Genomic DNA, 15,335 nt, shown 5'->3' with positions numbered 1-15,335 from the left:
CCTCTGGTTGGCGGTTAAGTATTTTTAGAAATGATGCTGGTGGTCTATTTTCGTAAGGTACCACTTGTGTTTAATTCACCGAACACCCGATAGCCATCGTGTAACAGTGGAAACGGCATTAAAAAGTGAATTTTGAAAGGGAGGGGGATTGCAAAACCCCCCCAAAAAGTCATCATTAATAATAATAATAACGCAAATCAGGTTTCCTCAAATGATAGCTTCTGCAAATGCCACTATGTCAACTCAAAATTTTTCTTCCTTTTCATCTTCTTAATTTATGTCTGCTATAAAATTCCCAGGCTCAATTGCAGCAGTGGGACTAATTACAGGAATTTCTGTAACATTTATAAGCCATGTTTAGTCAATTCCACCTACACAACCATTACTTTAGTTCTGGTTGTCCATAAAATTCTACAGTCCAGGACAAATTAATTAACCCATGATCTCAGTTTTAATGTACTCCTTCCCTAGTAATTAAGGTGTACAAAATAAAGAAGGAAAAACTCATTCAGTTTTACAACTCTGCAAATTTACTCCAGGTGATAAATTTGGCGCTGTTTGGGTCTGATACGGTTCTATTTCACAAAGTGCTGTTAGCGAAGCCCTGAGAAGGGCCAATGGCCCAGCAGCCGACAGGGAGGAGGCAGCCCGTTTGTGCTCTGAGGTGGTCGTGGAGTCCCACCCAAGCAAAGTCACCACCCTAGGGTCCCACTTCCTTCAACCAGTCGTATGTGACTCAGTTGCCTTCTGAAGGGAGGCAGTTGAGAGACACGGTTTGTGCTCTGAATTTAGAGCAGCTGGAGTTGGAACTGTATCTTGGTTCAGGTCTTATTTGTGTTTCTTGAGTAAGTGATTTCAACTGGTTGGACCAAAGCCTCCCTGTTTGTAAAACAGGAAGAATTAAATTATCACGGGTTTAAGATGTGAATACGTGGGGGCAGAAACCAACCCTTGGCTCTGGTGCTATGATCAAAAGATGGGCAAGAGCCCAGAGGTTCCAAACTTTCCTCAGCTGAGGCTGCCTCTTGACCGCACAAGGGGCGAGCCGGGCTGTGGGGGCGTGCGGGGGTGGACGACGGAGTCTGTGGTGGCGCAATGGAGAAGCAAGGAGGAAAGACGTAGAATTCAGTGAGCCAGGCTGTGGGGGACGGAGGAGTCAAGGTGACTCCCAGGTGAACTGGGACGTCCTTCCCAAAGAGGAGGAACAGATGGGCACGGCGGGGAGGAGAAGGCTGAGAGCAAGGAGGAGAATTCTCCTGCTTCCCACGCACAGGGAACGAAGAAGGGGTTACGGGGTTCTGATTCGCTGCGTCCTCAGTCCTCAGGGCAGCTGGGGTAGGGGGGACTGGGGAAGGTGGCATACAGGACTGGGTGCCTCAGACCCCAGGCTGTGTCAAGAGTATTTCTGTGGAGGAACATCTCTAGTGACTGTCACCATTTCCTGAGCCAGCGATGCATAGCCTGAGGCCAGCCCCCGGTGCCCGGCAGTCCCGGCCTCTTTGGCCCTCACAGGGGTGCCACTGGTGCAAAGGCAGAGCTGGGCTGGGGGGCGGCCCCCCTCACATCGGCACTGCAGCTCTTTCTGTCAATGCAAGGACGACAATCCCAGCTTGCAGGTGTGCAGGGAGGAGACCACCCGTCTCCCCCCACCGGGAGATAAGCCCAGGAGGGCGGGGTTTCCAGTCGGCTTCACTTGATGCTGTGAAGAGCTCTTTCTTTTCTTTCTTTCTTTTTTAAAGATTTTATTTATTTGACAGACAGAGATCACAAGTAAGCAGAGAGGCAGGCAGAGAGAGAGAGAGGAGGAAGCAGGCTCCCTGCTGAGCAGAGAGCTCGATGCGGGGCTCGATCCCAGGACCCTGGGATCATGACCTGAGCTGAAGGCAGAGGCTTTAACCCACTGAGCCACCCAGGCGCCTCCAGAGAGTTTTTTCTTTCCTCTCTTCTCTGTTCTACTTTTACTGCTGTGCCGCTTGGACAGAGCTTCTGATGAATTATTAATTGGCAAAATTAAAGAACTTCAAGGAGAACAAAGAAAGGGGCCATTAAAAAAGGGGTACTGGGGACAGAGAGCGTCTGTCAGTCCTTAGTTTAAGACCATCTTCTCAGTTATGGTTCTTGTAAGTACACCTCAGCCTCAGAACTGCAGCCCGAGCAGCTGGTTGTTAAACCTTCTATTTCTTTTAAGGTTGTGCAAGTTTTTTTAAAGATTTTATTTATTTGAGAGAACGAGTGAGAGTACAAGGAGGGGGACGGGTAGAGGGAGAAGGAGAAGCAGGCTCCCCGCTGAGCAGGGGGTCCGACACTGGGCTCCATCCCAGGATGCTGGGATCATGACCTGAGCCGAAGGCAGATGCTTAACTGACTGAGCCACCCAGGCGCCCCTAATGTGCAAGCTCATCGGGCAAGACAGGATTCCCACAGTGGTTTGGCCGAGGACGTTAAATCCTTTCCCAAGGCCTCACAAGGCAAAAGCAGAGCTGGGAACTTGGTCCCGGAGTTCAGAGCCTGCCCTTAAGACCAGAGTCGAGTCCGTTTCAGGATGAGAGCTGTCTGAGATGAGGGAGCTCACAGCCCAAGGAAGGAGCTTTCTCGAATCCTTAAAAAGAATCCACTTCTACAGAAGAGCTCAACAGCTCTCCATAAAATGAAAGTCTCCGTAAGTGTAGAAATACCATTTGGAGGCAATTTTCGTCAAGAAAAAGGAAAAGAAAGAAGAAAGTCATTTATAGCCCCAAACAACTCAAATGCTCCCTGTTATGGACGAGATTTACCACACTATTTAAGCATACTTAACAGAAATAAAATGTGATCAATAATACTAATGAGAAAATGCCCATGTGCCTGAAATGACAGTAAAAACAGCATAATAACGATGATGATGGGTAATAAAAGCTTAAATATTCCTATGCAGAGGAAATGTATATCTGTCACCTATTTTTATGTTTCTATAGAATCCTGATGGCATATTCTCCTCAATTAGTCACCAACAGGTTATTAAACTTTGATCTATGAGTCACTTGGAAGAAACCAAAATGAACAGTGCTCAGTAAAATGTATTTAAACTCACAAACAAATGGAAGACCTATGCACGCATTCACATTTAAGTAAATTCTGAATTACTCTGTGAACACAGAGAGGGTACGGCAATCAGGGAGAGCTTCTTGGAAGAAGTGGGCTTTTTGGAAGTGCTTTTTTTGCACAATAGAAAGGTCAAGTTCAGAAATGTGGACCCTATTCTAGGCAGCAGTGAAAGGATTTTAAATGTGTGACATTCATTTTGGATCCGTAGTTTAGAAAATTAACCTTCCAGTGTGGAGAAAGGAGAAGAATCCATCCTAATAGTCCAGGTACAAAGTGTGAGGAAGGAGGCAGAGAGAAGGGAGACTACTCAAGGTAACTATAAAACAAGCAGATGTCAGGAATGAGGAGGAGGGAGGAGTCCGTGATGCCTCAGAAATTTCTGCGGGGGTTGGTGCTGCCTTTACTGGAGAGAAAACCGGGGTAGGGATGGGTATTCAGAGGCTGTGCTGGGGGTTCGAGGGTGCAAGGTATCCCACTGTTGGTCAGGCAGGCTGGAGACTGGTAGCCCAGATCTTGATCTGGGACTCGTTGACCTGCACGCAGCTGGTGTTCAGAGAAGAACACGACTGGGCGGGGGAAGGGCGGTGGACAGCGAGGGAAGGGGATGGAGGGTGGCATTCTGGACAACAGTGGATGGAAAACTCCTTACAGCAGAAGAAAGGACGGGGAGCCAGGAGAGAGCCCTGAGCATGGAGGAGGAGGGTGAGGTCTTGGGGAGGACGAGGGCCGGAGGACGGGCCCGCACACGGCACATCTGGGAGAGTCACCAGGGCCACCTGCAGCGGACTCCGGGAAGCAGTCGAGGTGCAGCCAGATTACGGGGGACGGAAGAGCAAGTGGAAACCAAGAGTGGAGTAACAAACACAGACCAGACTTGCAAGTGTTTGATCCCCAGGAAAAATGAGGTCACCGTTCTCTAAGTGCCTTCAACAACAGGCACCGGGGACGCGCGTGGGATGAGACTGGTGTCCCACCTTCCCAGTGCCAGATGCAGTGTGGGGCAGAGTCAAGGGCTGACAGAGGCTGCTGGGGGTGGGGGGGGCAGCAGAGATGAAAGGACAGATGGGGTGGGGGTGGGTGTCGGCAAAGGGGAGGGAGGGGTGCTGCTTCCTGGATGGGGGTGCCAGGTGTGCAGGAAGGTAGAAATCAGTGTGGCAGAATTCACTGGATTGAGTTCAACTTGGTATTGCTTACTTTTTGGCTAAATTCAAGAGAGAGGGTGGTGGGACCAGGGATGGGGGCTGGAGGAAAGGCAGAGACCTTCGAAATAGCTTCTCCAAACTTCAGGGGAAGGGAGTGATGGCCAAACAGGTCTCACGCTGCACCTGGGGGTAAGAGGGTTTCAATGCATACCAGATTGGCTCCCGCCTTTCCATCCTCTGGTCTCTCTTACATGCAGAAATGTGGAAAGGAGCGTGTGCTCATACTTCTCCAGTAGGGGAGGCATGGGGTCAGGGTGGGAAGAGTAGGTTTGCTGCTGGATCTATGAAATGGTACGCACGAGGATGGAGCCTTGAGATGATTTTAATAGACATGGAGTGTGGGAGGCTATGTGATGATGAGGTAAGAGAGAGGGTCAACGGCCTGCCATCACCAGCATTAATGACTCACCTTGCCGAGGGAGGGAAACTTAACTACGAGAAAAGAACTTATCTACTGTTATCAGTCCAAGATGTTCCTAATCCCGGCAATTCCTTCGTTCACTGGATTTAGGTTCTGAAATTCGTAAGATGAAAGTAACACATATTCAAAACCGAGCCTTGAGAATCTTGTAGGAACGTACCATGTTTCCACTGACCTACTGCTCTCAGCAGAACAGGTCATCGCTCCTGCACTTTGGAAGAGACTGCGGTTGCTTCTATTGAGGTCCAGAGGAAGATATGTTCTGGAGCCCAGTGTCCGGAAGACATCCACCTAATACTTGAGGAGCCCACTCAGTGTGGGAGGTGCCCGAGAGCAAGGCGCTTTCTGGAACATTGGCTCTGCCAGAGAAGGGCAGCTTGGTGTCTCCATTTCAGCCTTTCCCAAAAGCAAGCCTCCAGACTGGCCTCCACTATTCGAACTGCTGTTTCTTTATCCGCATCCCCCCGCCCTCGTCCGCGTACAGCGTTCAATCTTGGGGAATTTCGCTCTTCCCCCACTGGTACTAAGAACCCCAAACCTCAGGGAGCCAACACTGTGTCTCACTAGCCAACGTGCTCGGGTGGACCCTGTACGCTATCAAGAAGTTTCGTCTTAAGGAAACTTCGAGGGACCCACATCTCCCTTTCTGCCAGACACCTACCTCGGTGGGCTGCTCGGTAGGCTGCGGGACCAGGAGCTGGTTGTGGTGCTGTAGCACGGTCTTCAGGTAATCCAGAACGGTCTGGCAGGGCACTGAGGGCAAGAAAGGGCGAGAATTACACAGGAGCTATCCTGTGACAAGAAAATGAGAGGCTTTGAGGTTTAAAAAGAGTTTTGATGCAAACTTCTAAAAAAAAAAAAAAAAAAAAGATTATTTTCTAAAGGAAATGGAATCTTCTTTCTTTTGACATCCGTAGTTATTTCAGTTTGTAAATACAGAACAGATGCTACGGTTTGGGGAGAATTTTTAGGGCTCAGCACAATTCACTAAAAACTTTTTTCTTTTTTTTAAAGATTTTATTTATTTATTTGAGAGAGTGACAGTAAGAGAGAACATGAGAGGTGAGAAGGTCAGAGGGAGAAGCGGACTCCCCTTGGAGCTGGGAGCCCGATGTGGGACTCGATCCTGAGACTCCGGGATCATGACCTGAGCTGAAGGCAGTTGCTTAACCAACTGAGCCACCCAGGTGCCCCCCCCCCCCGAACACTTTTAGGTCACAGTCACTCTGAGATGAATTTGGGTCAACAACCACTCACAGAAGAGACGTTCTCTTGTTTTCTTTGACTCAAGTTGTAACATTAGCATCCAGTGATGCTTTTTAAAATGAAGGTACTGCAAACTAATGTTTCACTAGTTTTAAATCAATAATACCATACACGTTTTTAAGGACGGATTCACTCCTAGCTCTATAGTAAGCAGGAGGACCCTGTGCTGTAAACCTGCTTCCCTACGTGGACACTGCTGCCCGGGGTTCCCACGTGCAGATTCAGTTACGGCATCTTTCGTTAACTGTTGCACTAATTTTCTGAAGCTCAATCTCATAGATTCATTGAATAATTACAATAAAACTGAACAGGTATTAACGCCACATGGAACCCTGACATTTTTTGTACCACTGCATAAACAATTCCTGCATCTTGAGATTCCTATTAGAGCCCTTTCAGGAGCGGTATTAACTAATTGCTTTTAAAGGTCTTGGTAGCTTAGTTAATAACCTAATTCGCGGGAATTATTGCCACTATCTGTCTCAGCTGTGGATTTTCTTAGACTGTTTTTGTCACATTACAGAAAGTAACAAATATTTAATCTAAACCCCAAATTTAAAGTATCACTGTCTGCCTTCTGCATTTTTTCTCACTTTTTTTTTTTTTTTAAAGATAGTAAACAGAGGTTACCATCCTTGTCCACACTGTTAAAAAGCTGGATTTTTTTAGGTGTCATCACACTGTAACATAACCAATCAAAACGTACATCAACATCCCTTTGAAGAATATGAATGACACCGAGTATAAGCAGCTTAGGAATTTTTTCTTTTTGTCAAAAAAAAAAGTATTTTCTTACATAACCATCCTTCTGGACCTGTGTCTTACAGTCCTTGAATACAGTCTTCAAACCGGAGAAGCATTTGCTGAACAATCAGAAAGTCAATGAAAAGAAGTCATGCATACATATTATCAGTTTGGAGTCGGCCTTTTGTCAAAGCAAAGTTCAATAAAACCTGTCAAGTACCTCTAATTTCACCAGACTTTTAAAAGTTTAACCCCCATTTACCCCAAGGATACAAATGTAGGGATCCGAAGGGGCACGTGCACCTCTATGCTTACAGCAGCAATGTCCACAATAACCAAACTATGGAAAGGACGTATTTGTCCATCGACAGATGAATGGACAAAGACGATGTGGTACACACCACAATATACAATGCAATACTTTCAGCCATAAAAGAGAATGAAATCTTGCTGTTTGCAACAACGTGGATGGAACTAGAGGGTATTATGCGAAGTGAAGTAAGTCAATCAGAGATAGGTAAGTATCATAGGATCTTGCGGATATGAGGAATTTAATAAACAAAACAGGAGCATAAGGGAAGAGACGAAAAAACGAAACAAGACGAAACCAGAGAGGGAGACAAATCAAGAGACTCTTAATCTTAGGAAACAAACTGAGGGCTGCTGGAAGGGAGGTGGCAAGGGGTGACTGGGTGATGGGCATTAAGAAGGGCGCCCGTGATGTAATGAGCACTGGGTGTTATATTAGACTGATGAATCACAGATCCATACCCCTGAAACAAATATGTTAATTAATCACTTAAATTAAAAAAAAAAACAAAACAAGAAAAGAAAGTCTAACCCATTTTACTGAAACCACAGCAGGAAAGAATGACTCTTCTGTTAATGGCATTAACTGTAGGGAAAAGCAGGGGTCCCGAGAAGCTAATGGAGACACGAAACTGTCTGCTGCTTGAGTTCTGGGTTTTCGCTCAGTGTGTGGCTTGTGGGACCCCAGGAAACTTCTGTGTCTGGTGTCAGGCCCCTGGGGCTGCGCGTGAGGTTCCCAACAGCAGCACTTTGTCCTTCACGGTTTGTGGTGGGAACCAAACGCAGCTGTCCACACGCCAATGTTTGCCAAGTGACACGGGCAAGGTATTACTCTGGATTTAATTTGGAAGTTTTAGTAAAATTTGCAAATAACTCGCTGACTGATGAGCATTTGAATGAAACATCTTTTGACCTCTTACCCCCATATTTTATAGTGATGATGATGTTTATGAAGGGGTCCCTGGGTGGCTCAGCCAGTTAAGTGCTGACTCTTGGTTTCAAGCTCAGGTCATGATTCAGGGGCCTGAGATCGAGCCCCACGTCAGGCTCTGAGCTCAGCGGGAGCCTGGAGATTCTCTCCCTCCCTCTCCCCTGCCCTTGCTTGTACGCACACACACGCTCCCTCAAATAAATCTTAAAAAAAGAATTTTATGGGGCACCTGGGTGGCTCAGTGGGTTAAAGCCTCTGCCTTCGGCTCAGGTCATGATCCCAGGGTCCTGGGATTGAGCCCCACATCGGGCTCTCTGCTCAGCGGGGAGCCTGCTTCCTCCTCTCTCTCTGCCTGCCTCTCTGCCTACTTGTGATCTCTGTCAAATAAATAAATAAAATATTAAAAAAAAAAAGAATTTTATGAAGAAAACGTTTAAATGAAGCACTAAAATGCTTACAAAATTGAACATTCAACATGACCTCAGCCATGTTATGAATAATTACATACCTAAAGAGATTAGAAAGAAATAGATCAAAGTGTTAACAATAATAATTGACAATGATCACATTTTAGGAATAGGATTAGGGTAGCTATTACCACCAATCCTGGTAAACCAGTTTTAAAAAGTTTCTACAGGGGGCATATATAATAGTAATTTAAAAGCTGACTGAAGAATGTTGATGTAATTGCCGCCTCCCCTTCCTTTGGCATACATTACCTTCAGTGCTGTCTGTACAGCCCTGGGAAGGCCTGGAGGCCAGCTCTCCCACTCTCTACACTCGCAGTGCTAAGCTATGAGCAAGGCCAGCTGATTCAAATGTTGGAAGAAAACGGAATTTTGTGCGCATTTACTTGCGGTAGGGGCAAGTAGGTCCGGTAGGGTGCTATCTGGGCACAAGGCTAAAGGCCAGGAGGCCAAGACAAAGCTCACAGTTAGCCAGTTACAAAACAGAAACAGCCACTGGGCACAGCGCTGGGGCCTCTGAGTCACCACCCCTTCGGGCCCCCCACCCCTGGCCCTTCCCTGGCATGCCCCTGGCCCTGATCCCCACAAGGCAGAGGCCTCCAGGCCCTGCCCAGGCCAGGGCTGGAGCATGTCCCTGCAGTGACAGATTTGGAGCGTCACTCCCTACTGTGGCTCTCTGGAGGGCTGCCCAGATTTTTACATGGGAAGCTGCAGAATCAAATGAAACCTTTTTGATGAAAAGAAAAATAAAGTCAGTATGGAAAGTAGAGATAGGGGTGTCTACTCAAGAGGGAAGGAAGTGGAAGGAAAGATAGTACCCTGACCCACAGCTACACCGTGCTGCCTTCTGGGAGAAGCCCTGGGCACTGAGAAGAAAATAATGGAACACCTCCTGTCCTCTTGCCCTGCTGTCCTGTCAGCCCGTGGCTCCGTGCACATGCTGTGGACTTTCCCAGTGAACTCAGGGACCCCCGGAGATGAGGAGCAAGGGGCCTGTGCTTCCGGCAGGATTCCTGCAGTCCAGGGCAGACACTGCGCCTTTGGCTTTCAAGGGATGAGACAGTGAGGTCAGGGCTTCCAGCAAAGGAGCAGCAGGATCCTCAAGGAGCTGATTATGCCCCAGACACCTTCTCGTCTAACTGCGTCCTCATACTCATTCTGAATATTAAGCACGTCACTCTTGCTGATGCAGAAGCTACCACCTCAGGCCCAGTGGGCGGGTTTCATCTACTCACTTACGCACTCTGCAAAGGAAAGGCAGATACACCTAGCAGGTTTAATGAGACAATACCTAACGAACCAAAAACCGTAAAAACTTCTATTAAAGGGAAGGGAGAACAGAAAGGTACCTCAAATGTTCCTAGTATCAATCCTGATATCAATAATTACAATTTCTGCCACCTGCCCACCCCGTAATAGCATTTTAGAACACATACCAGAGAATCTTGGAAAGAGCAAAATGACTGGGAGGAAAAAAGCAAGTTAGGAAGACCTTGGGTGTCAATAAAACCTGAGAGAAATGGGTTACAAATGCTCCACTGGGTATCTAAGATATCTAGATGAATGCACGACTCTCAGAAACAGATGGGCCCCCTAGCCTGGATGGCTTGATGGCGTCATAGTCAGGGTTCAGGTCATTAAAGCCACACAGACAGGGTTTTCAACACATTCTCAGGCAGTAAATATCACTTAGCGGACAAAAAGATGTGGAAATGGGTCCTAAGGTAATTCTTGGGTACTTTTTTCTCCTTAATGTACTTCCTCTGGCACTAGGAACTGTCTGATTCTGGGCAAGTTACTCAGCCTCTGTTACCTCATCTGTAAAACGGGGATAATTACCCACTGTATATAGTTATTGTAAAGCAGAAAGTGCCCAGTAAATAGTGCCCAACGTAGGCTGGTCTCATTTTATGAGTAGGAGCCTCGTGAATTCCTTGGAGGTCACTTAACGGACTTCGTTGTTAGACTAGAAAGTAAAAACTAGAAAGTTCTTCCCAGGAAATCTGCTCCAATTCTGTGTTTTCCCACATGAAGGATGCTTGGGTGTTGAGAATCTAATTTTCACTGCAGATCATTACATTAAAATCTTGATCAGGGCTTCTCTAGCATTAATTACTCTACTTTGCTATATCACTGTTTTTACAAAATACACCATATCTATGATTTTAGAGGGAGACTGAAATTATTTACCGTCCTCTGAAATTATTTACCATGAAATTATTTACCATGCCATCTATGCGCTTGTATCATCTTTAAGTGTCCTTTTCACGTAAGTGTCTGTAAAGTCTAAGCTCTTGAACTGTAACTATGTAGAAAGAAACCATAAGCTTTCAGTAGTCCTCAGCCTTACAGAGGCACGGTTATGCTTCTGCTTAGGGCAATGTCTCATTTCTGTGGAATTTCACTGCCCTGTGGAGATGCCACGACAGGCCTGACACTGGGCTCAGATTTGGGACACACAGCTGATGTGTCATCTCTGTCCTCGAGCTTATACAGCCTGCCTTTCCTCCTATCAGGACACCCAGGAGAAAGAGAAAGAGTAAAAATCTCCCCCAACACTGACTCTCACAGAAGTATGCATGAGGTACTATGGGAAGTGGTTAATCCTGCCTGGGAACTGGGGGAAGAATTTGTTACAGAGGCGACAGTCACCTGAATTGGGTCCTGAAGGATGAGTAGGAGTTTTTCAAGTGGGGAGAAGGAGAATATGTCCTTAAGCTGGGAGGAACAGCAAGAGTAAGAGAAGACCAGAAGCCAGTGTCATGCTGCTCAGGAATCCCCAGTTGTCCACTGGGGTTGGAATGCTTGGCATACAGTGGGAACTGGGAGTCGAGTCTCCAAAAACAGGAAAAGAATCACGAAGCGAAGGACCCCAGGTGTCATAATGGGTGCTGGAATTTACAGACCATATGAAACCTGTAGAGGCTTGTCAGCCACGGATGATCTGGGGCTTTTCAGCAGGGGAGACATTGGAGTCTGAGGAGGTGAGTGGCTACTGCACATGTCCATGCTGAGATAGGCCCGGATGAAAAGAGTGGGGAGAGGAGGAACCCAAAGTGATGGGCATCTGAGAGGCGGAGTCCAGAAGGAGGCTGACATGACGTTAAGTGTGACAGGTGCATCTGAGGTTGCTAACCTGGGTAAATGGCTGCGTGCTGACCTCTTCACACGGCAAGACTATTACTTAAAATCGAAGGACACCACTTAAGATTTCCATATTACTGGGTGCAGGACAGTTTCTCTCACTCCCTTAAAGTTACTGTTTGTTGAACTTACTGGCAGATCTGGGAGACCCTCAGTTGCTAGTTAGTGAAGGTAATACTTCCAACATTCCAACAGTATTATTAACCTCACTGTACAGAAAGAAGAAACTGAGGCTCAGAATGGTTAAGGGAGTTGCCAAGAACCATAGGGAGCGAATAGCAGAAATCCAAACCCAGGTTTGACTCCAAACCCAGTCTCTTTCCCCACTCATAGCTCTGTCTCCCTCCATCTCATGGCCATAGCAAGAGTTGCGATGACTTCTACCGATTTCTAATGAAGAGAACTCAATCCTGTACTCCTCTGTTCCTATCATTTGCTCCAGGTTCTTACTCAGAATACACTCATGGGTCTTCCTTCTCCTTAGGATCCCCACGCTTCTGTGGACCTGAAGCCGCCCTGAATGTTTTTTGCACAAGCCCTCGTGGACGTGTGTGAGTGGGGGGCTGGAGAGAGGGCCCCAGCATGGCCAAGTTGCTTTCATTCCAGGCTTTTAGCTGTTGCAAAATTAGTTATCCAAAAACCTGGCATTCCTGATCTATCTTTTTAAAATCTTCTTAGGAAATGACAACTGTGGACTAATAGGATCAGAGCTGCCTAATCCAAGGTGAGTTTTCTGGTTTGTACCCTCAAGTTAGTAGTCCATCCTCATGATCCACGCTTTCCAGCTGGCCAGCTTGCTACCATGTATTTGTAAGTTTTGTGCCCAGGCACGCATGTGGGGCTCTGGCAGGCACCTGCGGGTCACCGAAAACCCCGGTGGCCCGACGCGCACTCTCCCAGCTGAGGTCGGACAAGGGAACTCCCTGCCTGTTTCAGCTCTTGCGCTGTAGCAAATGATCTCTCCGTGTGCCACGTTTTTCATATTTGCGGGCTTTTCATTGGTGAGCTCGCCATTTAAAAGGGACCCTGAGCGCAGAGCTGGAGGGCTGTCTGGTGGTCCCGTGTGCAGGAAGGCCGAGATGAGCCTCAGGGAGAAAACACGTGTCAGGTAAGCCTCATTCACAGCAGGATACAGTGCAGCTGGCTGTGAGTTGTGTTATTCCGACAATGCTATTAAATTAGGTCTCTTTAAACAAAAACATACATAAATATGCATCGATCTGTTGATAAAAATGTGACCAGAGGTCCTCAGAAACCCAGCTCCATATTTCCCCGAGGGGTGATGCTTCGGGATTCGCTAATTCAGTGTCTACAGTGACTTTATAGAAAGTAACTACAATGAACTGTGCGAAATCGACTGTATTTTTCAGGTGAAAAGGGTAATAAACTAGATCTAGAGTCGAAAGGCTTGGATTATAACTCTAGCTCTGCCCCAGGCTTTTCCTGTCCTGATTTCAACCTCTTTGTCCATAAAGTGGGAAAATTAATATTTCTTGGGAGAGGTAAAGATAAATTGAGATAATCCTAAATGTGCTTTTTATAAAGTAGGAAGTCCTTTAATGATGTCAGTAGTATATTCCTGTATATTTGGCACTTAGAACGTCTCAAGGTATTTTTAACATGTCGTAATTATTTTACTTTGGAAGCTATTTTCTAAAATTACCGTATTTTATGATTCTAAGACCCACATTTTTTCATATTTGCTTGTTCAAAGAGAATTCTAAGGGGCAATTATGATTTGCAGTATTTTTTTCCCTTCTTAGTGGAATACAGAATACTGGTGCATCTTGCATTCAGTGGGGTCTTAAATGAGATGATGTACAGTATTTTACATCCACCCTCCCTCGGGAGCTCACCTTGTGCTGACCACAAGCTTTCTAAACCAGTGCACTGGCCCTAACCTGCCACCTTCTCTGGGGAGACAGTTCCCCAACATCTTCCTTCTTTCAATAATGTCTCAGCTTTTTGTATTCCTGATCCAAATATCATTTCCTTCTGTGGCTTTTTACTTTTTTTTTTTTTTAAGATTTTATTTATTTGACAGTGAGAGAGAGAGGGACAGAGAGAGCAGGCACCCCCACTGAGTAGGGAACCAACATGGGACTCCATCCCAGGACCCTGAGATCACGACCTGAGCCAAATGCAGACGCTTAACCGTCCGAGCCACCCAAGTGTCCCTGTGGCTTTTTGCTTTTAACTTACCTTCACTTTTTTCTAAAAAATTTTAACTTTTCAACGGACTCTCTGACTTCTGGTGTGATAATGTAACACCGAAGAGTGGGGGCTGAGGATCCTCCCTGAGGAGACAATATTTAACCGCCCACATGGGCAAGTCACTGGGGGCGGGAAGTCAGACGACTCTTCTCCAGGAGCCCTTGCTTGCATGTGGTTGACAATCAACAAGTCTTTGCTGACTCCTTGACACAGGATACAGCAACCCAGGCCCGGTCAGGTGGTAGGGGAAAAGCGCCTTCCCCAACCTCTTTCTTCTCGGTAAGGTCTGCACTTTCCTGTCCCCTTTCATAGCTGCCCAGGGAGCTAATTTCCCCCTATATTCTAATAGGCTCACTTGAAGTCCCACTTCCAGAACTGCTGCCAGGTATGAATGCTTATTTCAGGAAAAAAATAAAAAATTAAGAAACCAGGAATCTCAAAGTCATTCAACAGCACAACTCAGGAGCAGCGGAGAAGGGATTAAAATCAGTGTCCTAGCTCTGACCTGGGGCAGGCGTTCCTACCTTTTTGTTAACCCTATTTCCTCTGAATGCTACTTTCTCCTTTGTACTCATCCATCCTGCTTGGCTTTAAGGAGAGCCATCCCACAACATACGGGTAGTTCTACCCAGGTCCCCGGTCCTCCCCTGGGAATGCTCTGGCTTTTAGAATAACAGAGGCCTACTGGAACTGCTGGGAAACCCTGACAATGGTTAGAGAAAATGCATCCCAAATTATCCAGGAGAACTACTGATTGCAAAGTACTCCTGTAACATATAAAACCAGATGGCTTTTTACTTTGAACCTCTCTTCTTCACTACTTTATCTACTTTATTACTTGCTGCACTTTTCTTCAAATGGCTGTCTATAAATAACGGTCCTCTTCCCCAAAATTCATAACTAATGGAGTGAAAGGTGTATTCGTAGGTGATCACCCACAATCTGGTCTGTTGTTTAGCCAAAGACGGAGGTTGAGCAGTATGGGGAAGGGGACAGTGATGCCTTCTTTTGCTTCAGGTTTTCGTTGTAAGCAACATGTTTGACTGAATGTCCAATGCTAAGGCGTCCCTATGTAATGAGTACATGCGTTAAGTAATCATTTTTTTTTTTTTTTTTTTTAAAGAGAGTGAGAGCGTGTGTATACACATGGAAGGGAAGGAGGGACAGAGGGAGAGAGAGAATCTTAAGCAACTGGAGCCTGACATAGGGCTCGATCTCACGACCCTGAGATCATGACCTGAACCAAAATCAAGAGTCAGAGGCTTTACTAACTGAGCCACCCATGTACTCCTTAAATAAGTAAATCTTTCTTGAATTTTATGCTACTTTTTTTCTATTCATAACTGACAAACCGATTTTCTTTTCTTTTCTTTAGCTTATTTTTATTTTTAATTTTTTAATAAACATATAATGTATTTTTAGCCCCAGGGGTACAGGTCTGTGAATCGCCAGGTTTACACACTTCATAGCACTCACCATAGCACATACCCTCCCCAATGTTTTTTCTTTTTTCATAAAGATTTTATTTGAGGGAGAGAGACCGAAAGAGCACG

General features: G+C 46.2%; 1 protein-coding gene across 1 annotated transcript in view; it reads right to left on the bottom strand.

Moving 5' to 3' along the window:
• LOC111149078 (BEN domain containing 4) overlaps nt 1-15,335 on the bottom strand; it is a 30,884-nt gene that overhangs the window by 4,857 nt on the left and 10,692 nt on the right. Inside the window, 1 exon segment of the mRNA XM_022505985.1 lies at nt 5,369-5,460. Within this exon segment, the coding sequence (XP_022361693.1) occupies nt 5,369-5,460 (92 nt within the window).

The sequence above is a fragment of the Enhydra lutris genome, unplaced genomic scaffold, assembly GCF_002288905.1.
Source record: "Enhydra lutris kenyoni isolate GAN:26980312 unplaced genomic scaffold, ASM228890v2 scaffoldscaffold21, whole genome shotgun sequence".
NCBI lineage: Eukaryota > Metazoa > Chordata > Mammalia > Carnivora > Mustelidae > Enhydra > Enhydra lutris.
Note: the sequence above shows the minus strand (reverse complement) of the source record. Positions and strands in the feature narration are given on the sequence as shown.